The 24,071-nt window shown below is 29.8% G+C and overlaps 3 protein-coding genes across 3 annotated transcripts; 2 read left to right on the top strand and 1 right to left on the bottom strand.

Annotated features, from left to right (window-relative positions):
* The first annotated feature begins 7,693 nt into the window (after positions 1-7,693).
* LOC129299798 (trypsin inhibitor 1A-like) lies at positions 7,694-8,374 on the top strand. The gene has a single exon (XM_054938271.1). The coding sequence runs from the start codon at positions 7,694-7,696 to the stop codon at positions 8,372-8,374; it is 681 nt and encodes a 226-aa protein (XP_054794246.1).
* Positions 8,375-11,451: 3,077 nt separating this feature from the next.
* Positions 11,452-12,096, bottom strand: LOC129299796 (kunitz-type trypsin inhibitor KTI1-like). Its single transcript, XM_054938270.1, has one exon. It carries the CDS (start codon positions 12,094-12,096, stop codon positions 11,452-11,454), a length of 645 nt encoding a protein of 214 aa, XP_054794245.1.
* A 9,776-nt stretch (positions 12,097-21,872) lies between these two features.
* Positions 21,873-23,584, top strand: LOC129299795 (uncharacterized). Its single transcript, XM_054938269.1, has 4 exons — positions 21,873-22,077; positions 22,156-22,216; positions 22,674-22,772; positions 23,426-23,584. The coding sequence occupies exons 1-4, from the start codon at positions 21,970-21,972 to the stop codon at positions 23,548-23,550; spliced, it is 393 nt and encodes a 130-aa protein (XP_054794244.1). The 5' UTR covers positions 21,873-21,969; the 3' UTR covers positions 23,551-23,584.
* The last annotated feature ends 487 nt before the right edge of the window (positions 23,585-24,071 follow it).

Raw genomic sequence — 24,071 nt, 5'->3', positions numbered from 1 at the left:
TTGTTATGATCTTGATTTATATTTTTTTTCTGGTTTATCTCATAATTATTTTCTTTAAGCTACTTTTGAGTTTTGAATTTGTTAAATTCAAGAGGTGTGTCACGGGAACGTGCCTCGGAGATTCAAATTCTTGATTGTGTTTCTATGCATCTGATAATGCTATTCATCAGAGTGGCAATTTTACACTAGTTTTAATGGATTATTTGCTACATTATTTCACCATTTTGTTAAGCGTTGAGTTGACATGCTCATCAAAGTTCATTCAATACTTGAGTTGGATTTTAGTGGTGGAAACATATAAAACTAACAAATTAAAGTTTAAAATCTCACTCAAAAGCATCAATTCCATGAATAATTTATCTTTCTTACTAGAAAGTGGGTGTCATATATACACACAAAGCCTGAGGGTGATGAGTCACGCTTTGTTTATAGTTTATGAGTAACGTGGCTTAAAAAAATATTTGTATAATATTTAGATATAAATTCAAATGCAAAATAAGGACATTATTCATAATTCAATATCTCTATATAACCTGGACCAAATTCCCATATGAGAATTGAAGGAAGAGTACTCGAATTCCGCCACTACTTTCTTCTTGTGTAAGGAATCCTCAATTTATCAATAAAATATTCAATGGCCATAATTTTTTCTGGCCAGAAAAAATGTCCATAAATTAATGAATATATCATGTAAATTAAAAATGAGGTCAGTCTCACTCGGATATGTATCATTCAATCAGATGCCAAAGCACTAATCTTGTTCAAAAATATATTCTCTCTAATCTTATTTCTAAGTCATTTCTAATATTTTCACTGAAATTAAGAAAAATATTAAATCTCATCAATTCTATCTAAAAATTTAATAAGTTTTCAAATTTACCCCTATTAAATATATCTACTTTAAAATAAAATACTAATATATTTAATAAATTTCTCTACATATAATAGGAGCAAAATGATAAAAATAAATATAATAATTATTGAGGTGCCTTATAAATAAGACTAAAATAAATATTCCTTCTCTACCAACAAGAGGAGAATTCAGAGTTTCCTCTTGCCCACTACTTTAATTACTTTTTTATCATATGCATAAACATTACATTATCTGTTAGATATTATATATATATATATATATATAATATTTATAGAAATTGTTTTAAATCTAATTTCCATTCAGAAGTGTGGCTTGAATTAGCTAATTGTATCTAAGTCACTAAGTTTAGGGATTTGATCAAACTAAATTAAATAATAAAATAGTTCTAATGGTGGGTTATAAATAGCGGCCTATAGATTGAGTTAGCGTATATTTGTTGTGAGTACGACCCGAATTAGCTGATTGTATATAGGTGACTAGGGTTTAGGGATTTGCTCAAACTAAATTAAATAATAAAATAACCCTAACAGTGGGTTATAAATAGAAGCCTATATGTTATAAATATATTGGAGGTTGGTGTTCAACTTCAAGAGCAGCAAGATAATTGAACATTGGAGGAATATCTTGAGACAAACTGTTAATAGTTGGCTTTTGACAGTATATATATTATTAAATGAAGCTTCTGCATTTTTTTACGCACAATAAAACTTTTTTTTTCACTTGAGAAGAAGTAATAAAAATTTTGTTTATAAATAGAGAACATTGTTTTGGATATAATTAACCGTCAAGAAATCCTAAGGTTTGTTGAGAGGCAAACTAGGGTTTGAGTTTGGGTTTGGAAGACATTTACAGGAACATAAACCATTAATACAATGAGGACAGCCTTGACCTCCAGGCCAAACACTACAAATTAAAAGACAATCTTGATCTTTAACGCACCCTAATGTATTTGTTGCGCTTCCTTCTCTGGCTTCTCTTGCTGCTCTTGAAGTTGAACACCAACCTGCAATATAATATCCTTTCACTAATTAATTCCCAAGCCATACAAACACATGTATATTTGATTATATTTATTGGCCTTAACCAAATGAAAGATTAACGAGTGGAACCGATGAATTGAAATTAATTAATGTTATTGAGTTACCTGATGTTATGATGAGAAGCATGAAAGCAGAAAAAGCCAAGTTGATGGTTGAAGCCGCCCTCGCCATTGTATCGAACTAACAAGAGTTTGAAGAATTGTATGTTGTGAATTAATTAGTTTAGTGTGGATGAAGAATATCAGGAGGGCTTAATTTATACTACAACCAACAATTTGGAGGCCTTTGACTATTGTACTCTATATTTGAATATTTATGACACTAAATTTCAATTAATTGTTTTGGATTTTAAGTCAATTGTCATATCTAAATGCAATTAATTCTTATACATGCATCTACATGCACATTATTGATTTGGGGTTTCCAATGGCTTCAATTATTAAAATGTTTTTTAATTATTCTACTCACAAATTATAAAATGATAAAATGTGAGTCATTTTTAGATTCCATGGAGTAAACATAATTTTTACAATTAAAAAAAAATACATTTCCTGAATCTTTGATATGTTTTTAGCATTAACGGAATAGCATTCCGACTTATACAAACATAAGAAGAATTAGAGAGAGTGATATATATATATATATATATATTTGTATAAAGTTTAAAATAGGCTCTCTGTGTGTGTGCGTGTGAGAGAGAGAGAGAGAGAGAGAGAGAGAGAGAGAGAGAGATTTGAACAGCTCTCTCCCATTGGGACCACAGTATGGGATTGGATATTGATAATTATTGATAATTAAAATGTTAATACATTATTTTTTAAAAAAGAGTAATAAATGAAGTATGACTTTAGTTGAAAAAATAATTATAAAACTATCTAATATCCTATATTTTGAACCAAACTACTAGAACATGTCTTATATTATAGTCCAAAAAGAGTATTCTATCAAATATTAATATTGATTTTGGTGCCACGTGAAATGCATGAGCAAACATATGGCTTAACTAATTTATGTTTCTAAAAAAATTAAAATATTTATTTTCTAAAATTTTTTACATCTTTCTAATCATGCCCTTGAATGTAATAAATATAATATTTAACTTGCTTAAAATATTCTCATTAATTACTCAATAAAATAAGGATGTAATTGAAAAATATATTTATATAATAATACCTACCTAATGTATTATATTTTGGACCAAGTAAAATTTAAAAAATGACTTATATAGTGTGTTCAGGAGGGAATCAGACTATTTGATAATTCATTGATTTTTACAGTGACAATATCAATGTTCGTCTCTTTCAGTCCCTTTCATTATAATATTGAGTTTTGACAAATGTGACTCGTAAGGGGCTTATAATTTCTCGTTTGATATTTGCGGATGATCTCCTTCTATGTGGAGAAGCATCATAAAAGCAAGTCCAGTGTATGAATGCAACATGAATGGCACAATGTACATGTACATGCATTATATGAAGCCCATCAGCGATCTCTTTTCACTGTATTGGAGTATAAACTATTAAACAAACAAGAGTTATATCCTTTACAGTTCCAAACAAGATTTTCTTTTCTGCAACATGTCTCTCCAATTATATGTGCAGAATCACCCAAACATTATTATATAATATCTATTAATATGATAAACAACTGCATATAAAGTAGTGGTCTACAAAGTGCAACAAGTATGTACACTCACGTCGTCGTCGTCCTCGTTTCCCAGTTCACACCACCATAGACTGATCGGAGGCAAAGCTTAAGTGTAATGCTGTCTCTTTTTAACAGTTAAAGTTTTAAGTCACTAATTTTAAACAATTATGTGAAAAACAGAAGGCAATACTTGAGTTGGACTTGGCGGTAAAAACGTGTGTGTGTGTGTGTGTGTAACAAATTAAAATTGAAAACCTCGCTGAAAAATATCAATTCCATGAATAATTTACCTATCTTGTGTAAGGGATCTGCAATATTTATCAATCGATTCAATGGCCATAACTTTTGGATTTTTCTATTACTTTTTTCTAAAAAATTATTGCCACCACATGTCATAGTTATCATTCACATACTACGAGAATATTTAAGATGGAGGAGGACAGGAAACACTTTGTAAGGGATAATTTTCAACTCTGTCTCTGTCTCTATAAGATCAATTTGGCTTTTCATTAGAATTTCTTGATGACAAAACTTTAATATATAATTTTGTAGTTCAAAAAATCAGGAAAAACAATATAAAGATGGGTATTTTTTTTTCAAAGAGGCAATTACACACATTGTGCCTCACTAATACTTTTGTTTTGAGCTTCAAATCTTCTTCAAGCACGTCCCTGTTATATTATATTTAATTATGAGGAAGATTTTTTTTACTTAATATTCTTTTCTATTATGAATGTGATAATTTTATTCAATGAATGATAGAAGTGCGGCTTATGTGGCAATGCATTGGTGGCTGTTAAAACTCTTCAATTGAAATGATTAATTTATAAAAAGAGGCATCCGTGCAATTATTGATTGGCTGAAATTGATAATATATGGGGTCCAATTCGAAACACATGCGATATGCACGCTTTTTTTTTTTTTAGTCCCGTTTGGTTTTATTATATCCTTCACATATGATGAACACTGCAGAATCGCTCATGTATTATGTCTAATCCTTTGAATTAATGAACGGAAAATCATACTTGTGATTCAGCGCGTTTTGTGCGTTAACGTATTTTGCCCCTTTTTTAAATAACAAGACCACCGTAAACAGTGCAAGAAACAACAATTAAGTTATTTCAAAGCTTAAAAGACTCCTACAACCAAGAGACGAATTGACAAGAATTGTAAAGTCTAAATTTCTGTTCAAAACCTAACAAGCAAGCCAGTTTATGCAATTGTTTGCTTTTCTAATAAAGGTATGATTGATAGTTATCATCAAGTCTCTTATAATAAGATTCCCAATCTTGTTGATGGATTCTGAGAAATGATGGTTCTGGTTGAAATCGTGTTGGATAAGCAAGAGAGCTTCAAGGAAGTTTGAATAAATATTGACTTTATACTATGTTTGGATACATATGGATTTGAATTTAGATTTAGATTTGAATTAAATTCATTGTTTAGAAAATTAAAAATATATGGATTTGGAACCAAATTCTACCTTAATTTCTTTATAATTTGAAATCATTTCTAAACTCCTATTATTTCAAATCCTAACTCAATCTCTTTTACAATTTGACCTAAATTCACAAAAGCTTGATCGACTTGCTAATGATAATTGAATCGAACTACAAAAGTTGATAGAAACAAGCCATCATCGTTGACTGGGACTAGATGATCAACTTCTATTGGAACCCAACCGACAGCAACAATCAGGATGGGGTGGCCAACTTTCATTGGGACTAAACTGACTACGACGACTAGGACGAGATGGCTAACTTCTACCAGGATCGAACCGATAGTGATGACAGGGACTGGCTAACTAACTTTCACTGAGACTAGACTGAAGGGATCGATCGGCCAATTTCTATAAGGACTCAATTGATGGCGATCACTAGGATCAAATAATTGACTTCTATTGGGATTGAACTAACGGTGACCACCCGGATTGGGTGGCCAACTTCCACCAGGACTGGATCAATGGCGACGATAAAGATCGGATGGCTGACGGCAACTACCAAGATCGAAAAACTGACTTCCAGCGGGACTAAACCAACGATGATAATGGGGATTGGATGACCTACTTTCATCGAGATTAAACCGATGGCGACAATGGGGACCAGAAGAATGATTTCCACTTAAATCAAACCAATTGCGACAACAGTGACCTAACAACTAACTTCTACTTCTTGATGAAAGTCGGCCATTCAATTTTGGTAGAAGTCGACTGTCCTATCCTGGTCATCGCTATCAATTTAGTCCTACTAGATGTAGTTGGTCCAGTCCCAGTGGTCACCATCAGTACGATTCTAGTGGAAGTCAACGTTCGATGCCAGTCATTACCGTCGATCTAATCCCTATAGAAGTCGATTGTTCAGTTCCAGTGGAAGGAGGATGTCCAATCCCCGTGATCACCATAGGTCAGGTCCCGGTGGGAGGCAGTCGATCAAGTCCCAATGTTCACAGTCAATCCAATCCCGGTGGAAGGCAGCCATCTAGTACCTATTATCGCCATCGGTCCGGTCCTAGTGAAAGTCGGCTGTCCCGTCTCAATCATCACTGGTGCTGCAGTCCCAATAGGCTTTGCTATTTAATCCTGATGGAAGTTGGCCATTCGGATCATCGACTTTGATCAGTCTTCTAAGTTTCTTTTAATATTATAATTTAGAATTTTTTATATTATCCAAACAAAGAATTTAGAATTTATGAATTTTAAATGTAAGATTTAAAACATGAGATTTTAAATTTAAATTTCTAACTTAAATTCACTCATCCAAATGCAACCTTAGTAAATTTGTTATCTTAGTAAAGAATAAAGCTTTTAAGGATGGCCAAAAGTTCAACAGATGTGGTTGAGTAGTAACTAAGATATTTAAAAAAAAATCTTTAATCTAATTTCCTTTATCATCATGAAAGCAAGGAAGTGATCGAGGTGAAGCTTCAAATGCTTTGTAAACGATTGAGTTTGGTTCAATTATTATATTATGTGTGTATCTCATGGGATTCGTGCTAGTTTTTCTTTTTCAAAAAAAAAATGACTTGTGAACACTTGTGTCGTTTATCTACACTACATTTTATTAATATTGATGTTGATATTGATTTTGGTGCCACGGAAAAAGCATGAGCGAACAGAGAATGTAAGGTTAGCACGAAAGCTGACATTGATACTTCATTAACAATGACAAGATTAATGTATTTCAAGTCCTCGTCTCTCAGTCCCTTCCATGGAAGAATATGTGAATTTCCTAAAATTTACTTTTTAAAAAAAGTGCAAAAATTTTATATTTTATAAAAAATAATAAAATGAATAAAAATATATATAATAAATTTACAGGAATTCATGAATATTAATTTTAAAGGATTTAAATCCCCCGCCTTCATTCTTTAAAAACACAGAAGACAAGACGTATCACTCTTGCCATTACGATTAATTGTGGAATAATATCGATAATTGTACTGTATATCTCTGAATCACTTTGCTTCGCATGATATATAGAGGAAACAAATCATAAACAAATTCAAAGACGACGATTTCTTTTTTCGAAATCCTCTTAAATTGAGAATATAAAATTTCTTTTTGAATTTTTTTAAAAAATACTTTCATCAATCGTCAAATTTATTACATGGTCTGCATTAAAGGGAAAAAAAGGTTCTTTACCTCGACCTAAGTATTGGCCAAGATGATTATGGAATTGGAAGATGCACCAATTCCTCACATATGCTTATCAACAAGGGCTGAGTACTGAGCGGTTAATTTAACAGTTGGCTTTGTCACAGAAAAGAAAATTATTGTACTATGCTTTTGTATAGCTTTTAATCTTTTATTTAGGAGGAATGACATTAAAGTCCCAAAACAATGAATTTATGATAGTTTTGTCCTAGATAAATTTTTTTTTGTAAAATCAGTTTAAATATTCAAACAATTACAAATTCAGGAATTTTAATTGCAAATAAGATATTTAAATTCTAAAATATAAATCTCAATTTGCAATTGAGATTTCTATTTTTAACTGTAAATATTTAAATCAAAATTTATAACTTATTTTTTAAAAAAAATTATTGAGAACCTCATTGTTATAAATTCTCTATTTTGAAACTTTATTGTAAATCAATGTTTAATATAACTCATGGTTGCCTCCTCTATAAATTGATGTTTCTCTTCTTCGTTGAATCTCGACCAAAACCAAACAATATGAAGCCTACCGCATTATTTTCATCCTTCTTTTTCCTTCTTTTTGCCTTCACCACTACCACGGCGGAGGTGCTGATCGACACTGATGGTGACATTGTGAGAAATGGTTGGAGATACTACTTAAACCCTAATTCTCATGTTAGAGGAAGTGGGATTATATTTTCTCCCATTATGCATGCACATTCATGCACACTCGCTGTGGTTGATGATCCCTTCAATGGAGGACGAGAGACAACCATATCATCTCCATTAAGAATCGCTTTCCTCACCACAAACATTCCCTTAAACTTATCGTTCGCTGATTTACCACCCAACAACTGTGCCGATCAATCCAAGTGGGTTGTCACGAGGCCGTCCCTTCCCACCGGAAAGCCTGTGATAGTCGGTAGTGCTGAAGAATTTGGTGATGCCTTTGTTCATGGTTGGTTCTTTATCAAGAGGTATAAGCTTATTGTTTCGGAAAGGCATTACTATAAGCTTGTCTTCTGCGAGGAAGAAAACGCTTGTAAAGATGTCGGGGTCCACGTCGACAAACAGAACCAGCGTCGTTTGGTTGTCACTGACAACGAGCCACTGGTTTTTACCATTCGCAAAGAATGGAGGAGAAGCTCCACCTCCGATCTGTTTATGGTGGTGTGAACTATACTGTGAACGTCTGAAACTAGAAATAATGATGATGATAATGTGAGACATACTCGTTGCTCTCACTTTCGTAGACCACTACTGCATGTACCAGTTTATCTCCATGACTAATAAATATTGCATTATCATCATCTGTTAAAAAAAAATATCTTGACATGCTTTGCCCCACTCATCAATTAATAATGTTAATTTTTTTTATGCCTAATAGTTTTCGAGAGTCATAATCCTTGATTAATCTATATCAAGTTGAATTAAACTTGAACACAAAGTTCTCCAAGTAATAGTTTTTATTATATATGTGTGTGTGCAAGACTTGAACTCAAAAATTTGCTTAAAACGAACAAAAGCCGAACCACTACTGTCCGCCTATGACTCATGTTTAAATTTAGGGAAAAATAATCCTTTTATCCTTACAATTTTACATAATTTTTTATCTTTATAGTTTTAATTTAAAAAAAACATAATTATTAGTTTCTATAATTTTATCGGATTTTGCTTTATATCCATTTAGTATTGTTTTTAGTGTTTTTAGTCCAAATAGAATTTGAAACAAGTGAAAACATTGAAACTATAGTGACCTATGTAACAAACGTTATTTAATCTTGTTGAAATTATAAAAATTAAAAACACTAAAAAAACTATAAAAATTAAAAATAAAACAAGATAAAACTATAGAGATCGATGATTGATGTAACATTGCAAAGGTAATAAGGTATGCACTTAGTTTTGGAATAAAGATTGGAAACTATAAATTTTTTTTAAGAGTGTTACCTATCATATTTTTTTATGATTAATACACACACTCTCTCCTTGATCATATTTATAAGGCAAAAGGATGAGAATTTTTTGTTTACTCCTCTTATCCTATTTATAAAATAGGAAGAGAATATTTGTTTTGATCCTACATGTAAAGCATCTTGCTGTATTTATCTTTACCATTTCACCTCTATTAAATATTGAAAAAGTTATTAAATTTTAGAGTATTTTACTTTTAAAAGTATGCATATTTAACGCAGATTAAATTTTCTGAGTTCTAACAGATATCACAGCTAAGGGTGGACCTGCGTGTCCCGCAAGGGGCGTAAAACATAACACCACAATTAAAAAAATCTTTCATATTAAACACATACATATACACAAATTATATATACCGTTTTATAAAAAAGTTAGTTAAATCTTAATCTCTTAAAAAAGTGTACATTTTTTCAGTTATATATTCATTAAAATTTTTTTATAAGTGTCTTAACAATGATAATTGAAATTTCAATGCATAGTTTTTTTTAAAAAGTAATAAATAAAATAGGAGTGTAGTTGAAAAATCAATTATTAGGTGTTTTAGACTAAGTAGGGCTTTTAAAAAATGCACCTTTTATATACACTTCTGAACATTTTTTCATGTAAATTAAGAAAAATTATTAGATTGCTTTATTTTTACAAAATATTTTAATATTTCACTAATACCCTTATTAATTAAAGAGAACCTCATCATGCCGTGTTTAAGTTACAAAAAATCATTAAAATTATGGAGAGTAAAAATGAAGTATCATTTGAAATCTTAATTGGGTATCTAATAATTTAGACTAACTTTTATTTTTGAAAAGAAATTTATAATACAAGGGATCAGAGCGAACATAAGTATGCTATATGATTCCATTTTGAACGTTTTAAATTTTTTTTAAAATGTACATATAATTGTACATAATCTAGTATCTAATATTTCCAAATTATAATTTTTTTTTTGTTTTCTAAAAGTTGGCCCCCCTAACTATTAAAGCTAGTTCCGCCCCTGGTCACGGCTCTCATCCTGATCTCTTCTGATGCATAGGGTTCAACATTCCTTTCTTTCTTCAGTGTTCTCTTCGACGTTCGATATCTTTGTGGCGATCCTCTTCTAATTTGTTTGGTGATTCACATATAGCATCGAACGTATTTATTTGGTTGTCTTCCCTCTTGTCTACCGTACCCCAAGTCTCGGGTTCCTTCCTCGTTGTATAGTAAAACCATCCAAATTTGATTTCATTTTGAACGGCTCTGACTGAAATAAGGAGATATGACGTGCAAAGGAGAGGCAAGTGTGGAGAAACTGAAATGTAAACATTCTGTGTAAAGCTTAACATTATGATACGGGTGGCATTGAAGCATCTCAAGAAATTTAACTGATGATGATAATGTAATTTTCATTCATATGATAAACAACTACAAGAAATATATAAAATAAAAGTGCAGCAAGTATGCCACACTCACATTATTAATTACATCACCATCACTGTTACATTATTAATCACATTATTAACTGAAGTAAGGCAATTGATAATAGTCCGTAAGTAAATAAACAATATATAGTATAAAATTAATAAGTTGTCTTAAGATGATTTAAACATTTAAAATGAAAATAAGTTAAGTAGGCCAATTAACAACATTCTGTAAATAAATGAATAAGTGAAGTAGAGCAATTAACAAACAAAGTAGGAAAATTTTAATATTACTTTAAAGGAGGGGCAATTGTGTTATTTTTCTTAAAAATTTAATATCAAATCAATATCCCAAAGGCTTTGAATGTAAATAAGTTTGATCAAGAGTTCTTTATTGAAATTCTCCCCAAAATAAAATAAGGTCATGGATATTGTTGATAGAAATGTAAACATGGAGATTGGCATAAATAAGGCCATCAATCTAGACTCCTACCTCTTTATTAGTCCATTTCTCTCCTCTCCTTATCTTTCTTACATTAATATCAATCCATGGCCTTATTGTAGTCAATTTTATTTTATATATCCACTCCATTTCTTTTCTTTTCAACAACCAAAGAGGCTCTATAATGTTGCAAACAAGATTTATTTTATTCCTTCCTCTTTGCAAAGCCTAACATTATGATACCAGTGGCGTTGAAGTGTCTCAAGAAATTTAACTGATGATGATAATGTAATTTTTATTCATATGATAAACAACTACATAAAATAGTGGTCTCTGAAAGTGCGACAAGTATGCCACACTCACATTATTAATTACATCACCATCACTGTTACATTATTATTATTGTTGTTGTGAATCTCCAGGATCTAGAGGTTCACAGTTCACACCACCATAGACAGATCGGAGGCGAAGCTTTGGTGAAACTTGTCAAACTTAAAAACCAGTGGGTACTTATCGGTGACAACCAAACGCCGTCGTTCTTCACTATCGAGTTTGACCCCGATGTTTCCACAGTGAACTTTGCCTTGCTCACAGAAGATGAGCTTATAGTAATGCTTTTCTGATTCGTAGGTGTTGATATAGAACCAACCACGAACAGAAGCAGCATCCGATTCTTCTGCACTGCCAATCATCACAGGCTGTCCAAGAGGAAGGGAATTTTTGACGACCCAGTCTTTTGAATCGCCGGTGCAGACGTTACGTCCTAAATGAGGGAACGATATGTTCAAAGGAAACGTGGTTGAGATGAAACCAGCTCTTAAAGGAGAAGATATGGTTACTTCCCATCCTTGAGTGTCCAATTTTGAAACCACAGCGACTTCGCAGGTTTTAGGATCTTCCTGGTTAAATATGGCAGCAGCTATAATGCCTCCACCTCCAATAGGAGCAGCCGGTGACAGGTAGTATGTGCCGCCGTTTCTCATTATATCGCCGTCGGAGTCAATCACCACCTCCGCCAAGACGGTGGTGGTGGTGAAGGCGAGGAGAAGGAAGAAGAGGAAAGAAAGGAATGCAGGAGGCTCCATTGATTTGTGGCTATGCATTGATTTGTTGGTTTTGGGTGTGAGTGTATGGGAATTCGGATGCTTGTATTTATAGAGGCAGCGAGGGAGTGATCGAGGTGAAGCTCGAAATGCTTTGTAATAAACGATTAAATTTTTCTTAGGTTTTTTTTTTATTGGAAGAATTTTTCTATAAGTTTTTAGTGACGTGAAAAGAATCAGATGGATAAGAATGCCACCAAACAATAATTATGCATGTAGGGTTACTTCTTCCATCTTCCGCACGTGGTTTCTTATTGTGCAACAGGTGAACACTTTATGCCTTTGTCAATAATGAACGATCCGTATTGAATTATTGAATTACTGGTCGAAGATAAAGTTTGAACTCTGAAAGCAAAGATCGGGAAAATAAAATACTCTCTCTTAATCACAATGTAAATTATTATTAATTAATTTACATTTAAAAATTATTTAAGATTTTGATTTTAAAAAAATTTCACATTTTTTCAATGGTGCCCTTAAATATAATAAATAAAACATTTGACTTATTCAAAATATTTTCATTAATTATTCAATAAAGTAAGGATGTAATTGAATATATATGTATATAGACATAACATTTATTCAATACCCTATGTTTTGAATCAAGCTATTATATTGTAGTTTGGAAAGAATAGGTACATGCATTAAATTTTTTTGTGTAGAAAACATTTTTCTACCTGCCAAACATTTCATATTTATGTTTCTGATATATCAAACAATATATCGTTTTGCCAATTACAAGCTTTACCCTTAAAGATAAACTTACAATTTTTCTAATCGTGTAAGCAGACTCCATCTCAACCCTTCAGAGTCCTACATCTTAGAATAGTCTTTTCCCTGAGTTTTTGGTTGTTTCATATCACAAATAGTGAAAGTTACAATGGCAAAGTTTGAACAAGCAACAGTAGCCATGAGAGGATAAACTCGAAATAAAAGCTAAATAACAAGTCTGAGCATTGTTTATAGTTTATGAATAGGCTTCATAAAATTTTTTGTATAATATTAGATATACATTCAAATGCAAAACAAGGACATTGCTCATAGCTCAATATCTCTATCACCTGGACCACGTTATCGCATAGGAAGGAAGAGTACTCGTTCTACCCAGGGGCGGAACCAGGCTCAATTTTTAGAGGGGCCAAAAAAATTTAATAGAAAATAAACAATTACATAATATATGAAAACAATTTTGGTAAAGTAAAATTATATTCTCCTTTATAAATTATTTTTAACTTGTTTCACTAAAACACATGGAAATTTTAAAATTCATTAATTATGTATGAAGATTTAACAAGCTTTTAACTTTGTTTTTATTAAATATACATGTTTTGATAACATGCATCAGCATTTAATAGGGATAAAATGATAACCTTATGATAAAAAGTCAATGGCATACCTATAAGTATATTCTTATGATTCTATTTATAAATCATTTTTAATATTTTCACTGAAATCAAGTTTTTAACTTTATTCCTATTAAATATATATATTTTTACAAATAAAATACTCTAACATATAACAATCTTTTCAATATTTAATTGGGATAAAATGGTACGGATGGATATAGTCATCATTGAAGTACTTTATAAATAAGATTAAAATAAATACTTTCTCTCTATCCTATAAATAAGAACAAAGGAGTAAAAAAAAAATCTTATCTTTTGCCTTATAAATATGAACAGGAAAAAAGTAAGTGTGTGTGTGTGTGAAACATAAAAAAATATGATAGGCAACACTCTTATTAAAAATTTATAGTTTTCAATCCTTATTTCAAAGCTAAATGCGTACCTTATCACCTTTGCAGTGCCACATCAACACCTTATTACCTTGTGTGCCATACATAATGCAAGTCTTTGTAATTGTATTATAATAATGTATGTGTGCCCTGTACTTGGGAGGGGGGGCCATGGCTGGTTCTACCACTACTTTTTCTTGTGAGGAATCTGAATTTATCAATGGATTCAATGTCCATAAATTAATGAATATCATCATATAAATTTGAAAGGAGGTCAGTCTCACACGGATGTATTATTCAATCAGTATAAAAATTCAATACATCGTCATAAAACTCAACCAGATCGTATCTTATTTTTGAAAACTTCATGTGATAGTGTTTCACTATTTAATAACTGAATAGTCCAAATATTGTCATCACTCGCTATACTCGATCGACATGAAACTTGGAGAATGTATATATATATATATATATATTTAGATAATAAACTAATTAAGGAGATTAAATATGCCATATATAAGATATTGTTATGTGTCAAAGTATCCATGGGTGGAATTGAATTGATATGGATAAAATTAAGCTCAATAACTCCTCTTATTCATTTGTTCCCTCGCCTAATTTCCGGTTGTTTGCTCCCCATTATATATATATATATATATATATATAATTCCTAACAGTTATATATAGGTTAAAATATATTTCATTTTTCATGAAATTACTCCCTCCATTTAAAAATATAAGGTATTTTTTGAGGAGTTGGATGTTAAAAAATATAAGGCATTTTAATTTTTCGATATATAATCATTACTTTTTTTTTTAAGTGTCCTCATTGATAATAATTTTATATTTATTGTAGGGTGTTTAATGTAAAAAGATATGGTGTGAAAGTAGGTAAATAGGTAACCACTTTATTGAAAGAGATATTCAATTAAAAATGCCTTATATTTTTGAACAGAGAGAATATCTAATATGATAATTTGACATATAAAACCTTACATAATTATTTTTTTCCAAATTCTAGTTTGTATAATTTCACAAAACCTATGCCGGCCGTAATTCCAAAGTAGTTGATGAACCGAAGACTTGGATCATCAAGGGCATGACTTTATTTAATCATGAAGAACCTTTTAAAAAAAAATCAAATGCTTTTATAGAAATGTAATTTTCTTGAATGATGAATATAATGATAGAAGTGTGGCTAATGCGGTCATGTTAGAAGTTAAAACTTCTTATTTGAAATGATTGATTGAATATATAAAGAGGTTTCCGTGCAATTATTGACGAAACGAAATTGGTAGTATATATAAGATTTGAATTTAATGAATGTTATAAATATACTAACTCAATGAATTTCTCATATATAATAGCAACTGTTCAAACAGCTATTAGATTCACAAAATTTCAAATTTTTGGAGAAAATAACATATTTGAAAAGTGTGCTGACAATGAGAATTGATTTGAATTTTTTTAAAAAAATTATCTAAATAATTTTTAAATATTAATAAAATATAATAATTATAATTAAAACATTTGAATAAATAAATTTAAGATATTAATCGAATCCAAATTCATAAATGGGGCCCTATTTGAAATTAGGATATGGACGTTTTAGTTTCGCTCCTATTGTCTTTGCTCTTATGTGCCTTTCGCATATGATGTCACAGGGCACAATCGCACATGCTCATCCTGTCTACAGACCCAAAAAAAAAAAAAAAAACATTAATCAATAGAAAGATAATTTATACATAAGATAAATATTAATATTTTTACAAAAAATAATGTTAAATATCTATTAAATTATATTAATTGTATAAGTGAATAAAATTAAATATTAAAAAATATATAAATATAACATTATGATTAGAAAAAGTACTTTCTTTATGTAAATATTTTTTTATATCTATTAGAATCATGTTTTTAATTTTCATAAACAATTTTTTTCTAAATTTTTTACTCTTCCATTTTAAAACTATTGCTATTTAAATTTATAACAAGCATATATATATATAATGTTAGATAATGGAATAAGTAAACTTTTATAAGTAAATAAATAAAATTTTTCATAGTGAGGGCAGGCAATTGAAATTTTTTAAGAGAAATTATTAAAATTATTTAAGATCATCTTAAGTAAATTTTCCTCGGGTCAGTGGGGACAATTGTCCCCCATCATAAACGTGGGTCCTTTCCTTCTAATCCTTTGAATTAATGAACGGAAAACGATACATATATGATTGAGCACGTTTTGAACGTTAAGGTATTTTGTCTTCTTTTAGTCCCTTTCACTGTTAAATTATATGGATAAAATTTACTCAGGGAATAATAATATCATGAAAAAATAATATTAAAATCTCTTTAAATTATTTAAATGTCATAATTTTTTTGAAATTCTTAGAGATTTTTTTATCATTAAAAAATTTAATATAAAAGACCAAATTACTCTTAGTTAAAATAACAATCCCAAGTTTCAGAACAGATACTTGAGAACTTGTAAATTTTTGTTGAATTCTTGCGATTTTAGGAAGAAAAATTATGAATATTATAACAAAATTTGTAAATGACAATTGATATTTGCAACGTTTGAGGAATATTAAGATTTTAAATACGAACTTGTAAATTACTGTTGAATTTTTACGAATTTAAGAAAAAAAAATTGTGAATCTTAAAATAAAATTGTGAATAATAATTAATATTTATAACACTTAAAAAATATCAAGATTTCAAATGAGAACTTATGAGTTGACGTTAAATTTTTGTAATCTTAGAAAGAAAAGTTATAAATTTTTGAATAAAACTAGTGAATTAAAGGCGTGAAGTATCTGTTATGAGCTTTGGGATTTTTAGTTCAATAAAAGGAAAATTGATCTTTTATATTAATTCTTTTTGACAGAGAAGTTCTTAAAGACCTTAAAAAATTATGGCATTTTGAATATTAAAATATTATTTATATAATTCAAAAGGATGTTGTTGTCATTTTTTTTAATATCATTTGCATGAGTACAATGTGTTTCTAAATCACTCATATAGAAAGAATTATAAATCTAATAAATTTTTGTGGTGTTTGAATTAATGGGTTTAAATTTGAAAATATAAAAGTTTTCAAATAAAAAAAAATGAGTTACGACACAAAGTTAAAGTAAAAGATTGATGGTTATAAGTTTACCTTGATTTTGAGAGAAAACATAATTTTGAGTCCCTATACCTTGTTCAAGTTTTATTATAGATCTCTGTATTTTTTAGATATTTTAGATACCTATACTTTTATTTTTTGGTGTTCTAGGTCGAGGGGTGTTATAGGGACCTAGAATACTAAAAAAATTGCAAAAAATTATAATAAAATTTAAGCAAAGTGCAAAAACTTATGGTTATGTTTTTTCTTCATTTTATAATAAGGAAGGACAAAACGGGAGATAATTATAAAATAGGCAAGACTAATCAATGGAAGAAAATTATAAAAGAATTATAATGACATAGGTTTAAATCTTTGAATTTACATCAATGAGAGACTCAACTTAAATTTAAATTTTTATTAATTCAAATAAATCATTAAAATTTTTTTGCTACTCAATGTCTTCATTTATGTCTTGAGTATTAATGTAAATCTTTTTTTCTTGTTTTCATTTAGTCGATCACCTTCACTTGAAGACTTTATTATCCTGTGTTGCCAAAAGGGGGAAAAAACACTTTATTCATAGCCAGTCCAAAGCTCCTTCTAAGTTCCAAGGTAAAGTCTTCAATAAGGACAACTCTTTGGAAAGAGAACAATTACACCCACACAAGAGTAGGCATTAATCAAGGCAAATCCAAGATCAAGCAGAATTCCATCGATGTGTTGTCTGTTATTGGCAGCCCAGCCATGCCCATGTAACCGAGGCCCAACTGAAGCCCAATAATTTCACTGTGCTGGGCCGGGTGGACCATAGTGTCACCCCCACCCTTTCACCTTACAGTTTTGACGATGAAGCATTAGCCTGCTCAAACCTAATGAGGTGGAATAGTTCCTCACAAGTCATAGCATGATCAATTAAGGTTGAACTTTTTATTCAACGATGTGCTCATAGTAGACATGATTTGAAGGGAGAGAAAAGTTAAAAAAAAAATAAAGAAAACAAATTTCCAAACAAAGGATCAATGTCTATTTTGAATATAATTGTCTTCAATTACATAAATATAATATATATATATATATATATATGCACAATATAAAAAAAATAATTATTTAATCTTTATAATTTTAATTCAATCTTTAAATTTTAATTCGTTGTAACTTAATTCCTCAACTTTAACTCTTGTAATTCAATCGTTATAGTTTAACCATTTAAAATATTAATTCTTATATTTTAAAAAAATAAAATTATAAAGATCAAAATTATGTTAAAATTTAGGACTAATAATTTAAATTAACTGTTATAAATATTGTAAATATTAAAATTTTAAATAGTTTTAAATTTTATAATTTTATTTTTTTAAATATAGGCACTAATATTTAAATGGTTAAAACTATAAGGATCATGATGTAAGAGTTAAAATTTAGGAACTGTATTACAATCGAGTAAAACTATATGGATCAAATTACAACAAGTTAAATTTCAAGAGTTGTGTAACACCCTCAAATTTACAAACCGATTTTGCGCAAATTATTAATTCAATAAATCATTTTTTTTTCATTTAACCCTTATCATACCCTTATCATGGTAGGAAAATTTCTACCATGGTACATCCAAGACAATATACCACAGGTTTTAAAATATCTCAAAAAGTAATTAGAACCATGAGGGACAGACAAGATTCTCATGGCATGATATTTAAATCAGGTCATGAATCAAGAGGGACAAACATAATTCTCTTGGTCATATAAATGCATTTAATAAAAAGGATTAGAGTTTACATGTTGTCAAAATAAGAAATGTTCTAGGTTGGCACAAGATACATTGCATAATACAAAATGAGAGGCAACGTAAAAGATGATATCTCATACACCAAAGTTACGCCTCTGGTGCTTTCTCGGCCGGACTCACTCCTGTAAAAATGTTAACCACGGAAATGAGACTTAAAAGTCCCAGTAATCAAAAATTAATATGTAATGATGTATGCGGATGTAACTAATCATGCGATTGCTAAGTGGGTACACAAAACATTTAACCGAACAATATTTTCAAACAAACCGAACAAGTATTTAATTGCATGATTGCACCTTATATCCTCCTTTCGCCATATTCGGACGCCAAATCACCCGGCCAAAGGTGAGTTAAACCAAGCGACATACTACTCATTGGGTCCAATAAGGGCTTACCACGTGGTGACAATTAACTGAACAGAAATTCCCATTAACACCATACATTAAAATACCCTGACAAGTCATGCATCATTCAAATATCCAAACAGAAATATATCAGAACAATAATATCTCATCATGATAAATAAAAATAAATTTTTAACCCACTTGTCAATAATTTCAAACAAGTATATACAGTATTTATTTTCAATAATTCATAATTTTTTCAAACAATAAAACAACACATAACCATTCACAAACACACCCATCACAATACATTAATAATGGTTACCTTGTGTCTTGAATAGCAAGTTCCCCTTCACAACTCCTTTTTCATCACTATCTTTGTCAATATAATCTACATAATTATTTCACAAAACTATATATTAATTTTACATTGAAATTAATAAATAACTCTAATTTAAAGAGTTAGAAAGTCTTAGATCTAAAATTCATATTGACACTAATTTAAAATTTATGCCTTATTTAACTTTTTAATTTTTTTTCTAAAATTCTCGTACCCTAATAAACTATTTTTAAGCCTCAAATCACTTCTAGTATCACAATTTCATCCATCTATATTTTAAAAATTCGTTTAAAAATAAATTAAAAATTTTAAAATTATCCCGAGGCCTCAAATCACCTTTCTATAACCTCAAAAATACCTATTCATACTTAAATAAGTATTTAATAATTAGAGGTTCATCCCTACATCTCAGATTCAACATAAATTTAACAATATAGATCTAGATTTTAACTCAAAATTCTTAAACATGAGTTTCAACCTTAAGAAAATATTCTATAATATTTATTATATTCCTAAGAGCTTTAACCTATATTTTTAATCCATCATATCATTAGATTAACTATCCTATAGAAAAATATTAATCAAAATATTTACTCTATCCTACAAAATAATCATATCACTAGAAAGCTAATATTATTTAGAAAAATAACTATAAAATTAATTTTGTAATTAAATAAATTTTTAAATGTTAATCTAAACAGGAAATTGGAACATATCTGAACAAAAAGAAAATAATCCTCCCTTGCGAGAAGACGGCGAGCAACGTGAGAGGAAGAGAGAAAAATAATATAAAAATAGGATTTTAGGTCCCACAACTATATTAAAAAAAACTACAGGTCTAAATTTAATTATTCAAATCTTTAGGCCATTACTTATAATTTTCACAAATTACATCTTAAGTCATTAGTTGTAATTTTCACAAATTGCATAAATTTTCTTTACACTTCCTACGTGATATGCCTCCTCCTTTTATACATGAGGAGGTGCATTTCATTCCCACATCTAATCGATATGGGACTAACCTCCTTCTTTTCTTTTTTTGCTTTCCTTCTTTTTTTTTTCTCACACTCACACAAATTTTTTTTATTTTAAATCTTAAAATTATATCTTAACTAGATATTTTTTATGTAATTTTAAACCTAAGTTTTTAATTTATAATTAAATGTCTAACCATATTATTATTTCTGAATAATCTCAAATAATATAAATTATTATTATTATCATCATTTTTTTAATAAAAATTTAAATTTCACAACAATGTTTTTTTTTATCTAAAAAAATCAAGATGTTACAAGTTGGTTGGGTTATAACTAGGTCAAAATTACTAGATAAAATGATTTTTTTTTTTAGTTTTGGCAATGACCTCCCCTGGTTCAAGTTGAACCAATTTATTATAAGTCTCAAATTTGAGTCTCTGAATATGCAGTTGTGTTAAATAAATATATTAAAGATATTTTTAAAATATTTACAAGATTTCTGTTAGTAATGATAATCCACACAGCAAGATCTGGGCAATAGAATGAAAAAAAAGAAGAAAAATACACATGATGTATAAGTAACAATGTAAAATTTTGTCAAATTTACTGTTGTCGGTTTAATTTTTGGACTTAACTGTAATCATCCGGTTCTTGTATAGTGATTTTCTGTGTAATGGTTGGAATGTGGACAATTATGATTATACATTTTATTCAATGGTTAAAAAGAAAAAAAAAAAGAAGAGAGATATATGAGAAAACTTTTCATTTACAAAGCTTACAATCATATTTTATATTTTTAATAAAATTGTTTTATCATCAATTTAGACGATTTACATTTAATTTATATTATCCAAATTTAATATTAAAATATTAATATTTTTTATAAATTAATTATTTAAATTTACTTTGAATGTTTGTTTTTTAAATTATAAATTTTTTTAAAAAAGTATTTTTCAGAAGGCGTCAGGATATTATTCATTTTATATTTTATTTATCAAATAAAGAATTATAAAATTTATGAAAAAATTTAATATTATATCTGTCAAGAATATATTTAAATATTTAATTTATAAAAAAATTAAAAATAATATTCAATTTAACTATCTAATCGCATATGTACTATTTAAATTGGTGATTAACATATTATCATAAAAAATTTGTAATTTTTGTAAATTTTTATTTTAATAAATAAAAAAAATTACAAATCTCCGTAAAAATTTTAATTTAATAAATATAAATTTTTGCAAATGAGACGTTTTTCATGTATCTTTCTCCTTTTACCATTGGATAAAATGCATGCATGGCCCACCACTGTTAAAAAAACCACGGCAGAGGATCCGGATCCGAAACGGGAGTCCCCACTCGCCATGCTGAGTATCCGTTTGCTGCAGACGCCGTTCGACTACCTGAGCGTGTCGTTCCCAATCTCCGGCGCCCCTTAGGTTCACGCTCATTTTTGTACTCATCTCTCTCTCTCTCTCCTCTCTCTCTCTCTCTCGCGTCAAAGCTTTGTTGAATATTTCGAGCGGGTTATTTCACATGAAAACCCTGATTTTGCAGACTGATGGAAGGAAATGAGAAATTTCTTGATTACAGAGTTGGCACTCTGCCAACTGTTTTATACATACCCAACTTCATCACCGATAATGAAGAGAATTTTCTTCTCAATAATGTAGCATTCCTCTCTGTTTCTGGCAGTTCTACGGATTTGTGGTTTTTTTTTCCGACTTTTTTTTCTTGTTCGTTCCAGATATATGCAGCTCCTCCGTCAAAGTGGAAGTCATTGAAGAATAGAAGGCTACAGAATTGGGGTATGCTTACTTTTCATATTCTACGTATGCTTTCCTTTCAGTATAGAATATACTTAAGTATAGATTCAGGAATGACCATGGGTAGGGTAGGGTGCAGGATAAAACACCATATTAACTAAATCTGGACCTGCACGAACAAATTAGATCCATTCTCGTTCCTAGATGTCTTTTCTTGGATATATCAATGGCAATCCATATCTCAAACAAATAGTTGTCAAACGTAATTTGTGAGAAATAATTAAATTAATAGGTATGCATGTATACACACAGGTAAGGGATTGTTTGGTAATATAACATCTCTGTCCCGGACCCAAACCCTAAAAAGTCTCAAATAAGTACCACCCAAGCCTATTACCATTTAACAATTCCTGTATATGGACTTAAGGGATTGAAATTTATTGGAACTCATCAGGTTTGGGTTGTCCCTAAGCAGAACTACTTTGTTCTTTTAGTTCAGGAATGATTGAATTCTCGAATTTACTCAAGGTTGGCGTAGACTTTGTGCTTTCATTCTTATTCATGTCAATTTGCTTTTCTGATCTATGTCTGTTGGCAGGTGGGTAGTACATGAGAAGGGCTTCTACCTCAAGCTTGTAAGTGGAAACATGTGCTTTTTTTAATCTTAGTATGCTTCATGTATGATAGTCTTTCTTGCCTGTTCACACACACATGCATGCACATATTTATTTCCAAGCACTGAAAACTGAGCACTTGGACCTGTCATTTGTTGAAATAATGAGAAACTTTTTAACCTTGTCATTGTGCCTGGTGCAACTAGTGTGTTCTTAATAGGAAACTTTTGTACGCCTGCAATAGTTATATTTTTTTAGTTTATTTTGTTGTTTTTCACCAGTTATTGTTTCAGTTGTTTGAAGTATATTTTATGATTTTTTTTTTTTAATGTTGGCCTTGTCACTACTGTGCTGTCTTTATAAACGCTAGATAATGATGGGTTTGTACGTTTCTGCAAAATGTTGTGTTGTTGAGCTGTGAAGATAATGCAAACAAGTTTACATTAATCTACATGACATTATTCTTTTTGTTCTTGAAATTGTCTTAATCTCTCGAAGAGAGGAAGAAATCACTCTACACATCCAACTTCCTAGTGAATAAGATAGGATGTTTTGCTACAAGCAATCTTAAAAATGTGCGACTGTTTCTTAATGTCCTGCTGATATCACAAGTTCTGCCTCTCTGTCTCTCTTGCAGTGCCTCCGTGGTTAACAAACCTTACCCAGAAAATATGTGAACGATCAGGACTATTCCCATCAGCAATCAATCATGTTCTCATCAATGAATATCTATCTAACCAAGGCATAATGGTTTGTGCTTAGCATCAACACCCACTTTTAGCCATTCATTTGTATTTCTCCCTTCCCTTTCTTTTAGCATTGAATTATATATGTGAGTTTGCATTAAAAGTTTCATTGATGACTCTTTACCCTCAATTTTTATTCTGTATTTTATTTTTGGGAAAAATGTAAATCAACTTTGGCCATTTGCAAACCCCCCCTCTCAACATGGATGATAATCACTCATGTATTATAACATGTTTTTGCACTCACTTTATTATGCTTCCATATTTTTAGATTTAATTTTTATTATTTATTTTGAATCAATATATCGATTATCATTATCAATTAATATAAAATAAAATTTATAGCAAACTGCACTATTCATTAGTCGTGGACTAGTGCTGTTTATTTTTCAAATTCTGTATAATGCACATAAAACTTGTCTACCTATTATGGTAGGAGTTAAGAAATAGTGTAGAGCATTAGGAATTATCTACTTGATGTATCAGGAGAGAAGTCCACTCCATAAGGATTTGATATTATTTTTGTTAAAGATTCTT

This window comes from Prosopis cineraria, unplaced genomic scaffold (genome assembly GCF_029017545.1).
Source record: "Prosopis cineraria cultivar Desert tree isolate PC_DT_omini unplaced genomic scaffold, ASM2901754v1 PC1303, whole genome shotgun sequence".
Lineage (NCBI taxonomy): Eukaryota > Viridiplantae > Streptophyta > Magnoliopsida > Fabales > Fabaceae > Prosopis > Prosopis cineraria.
This window is presented reverse-complemented; position numbering and strand designations above follow the sequence as displayed.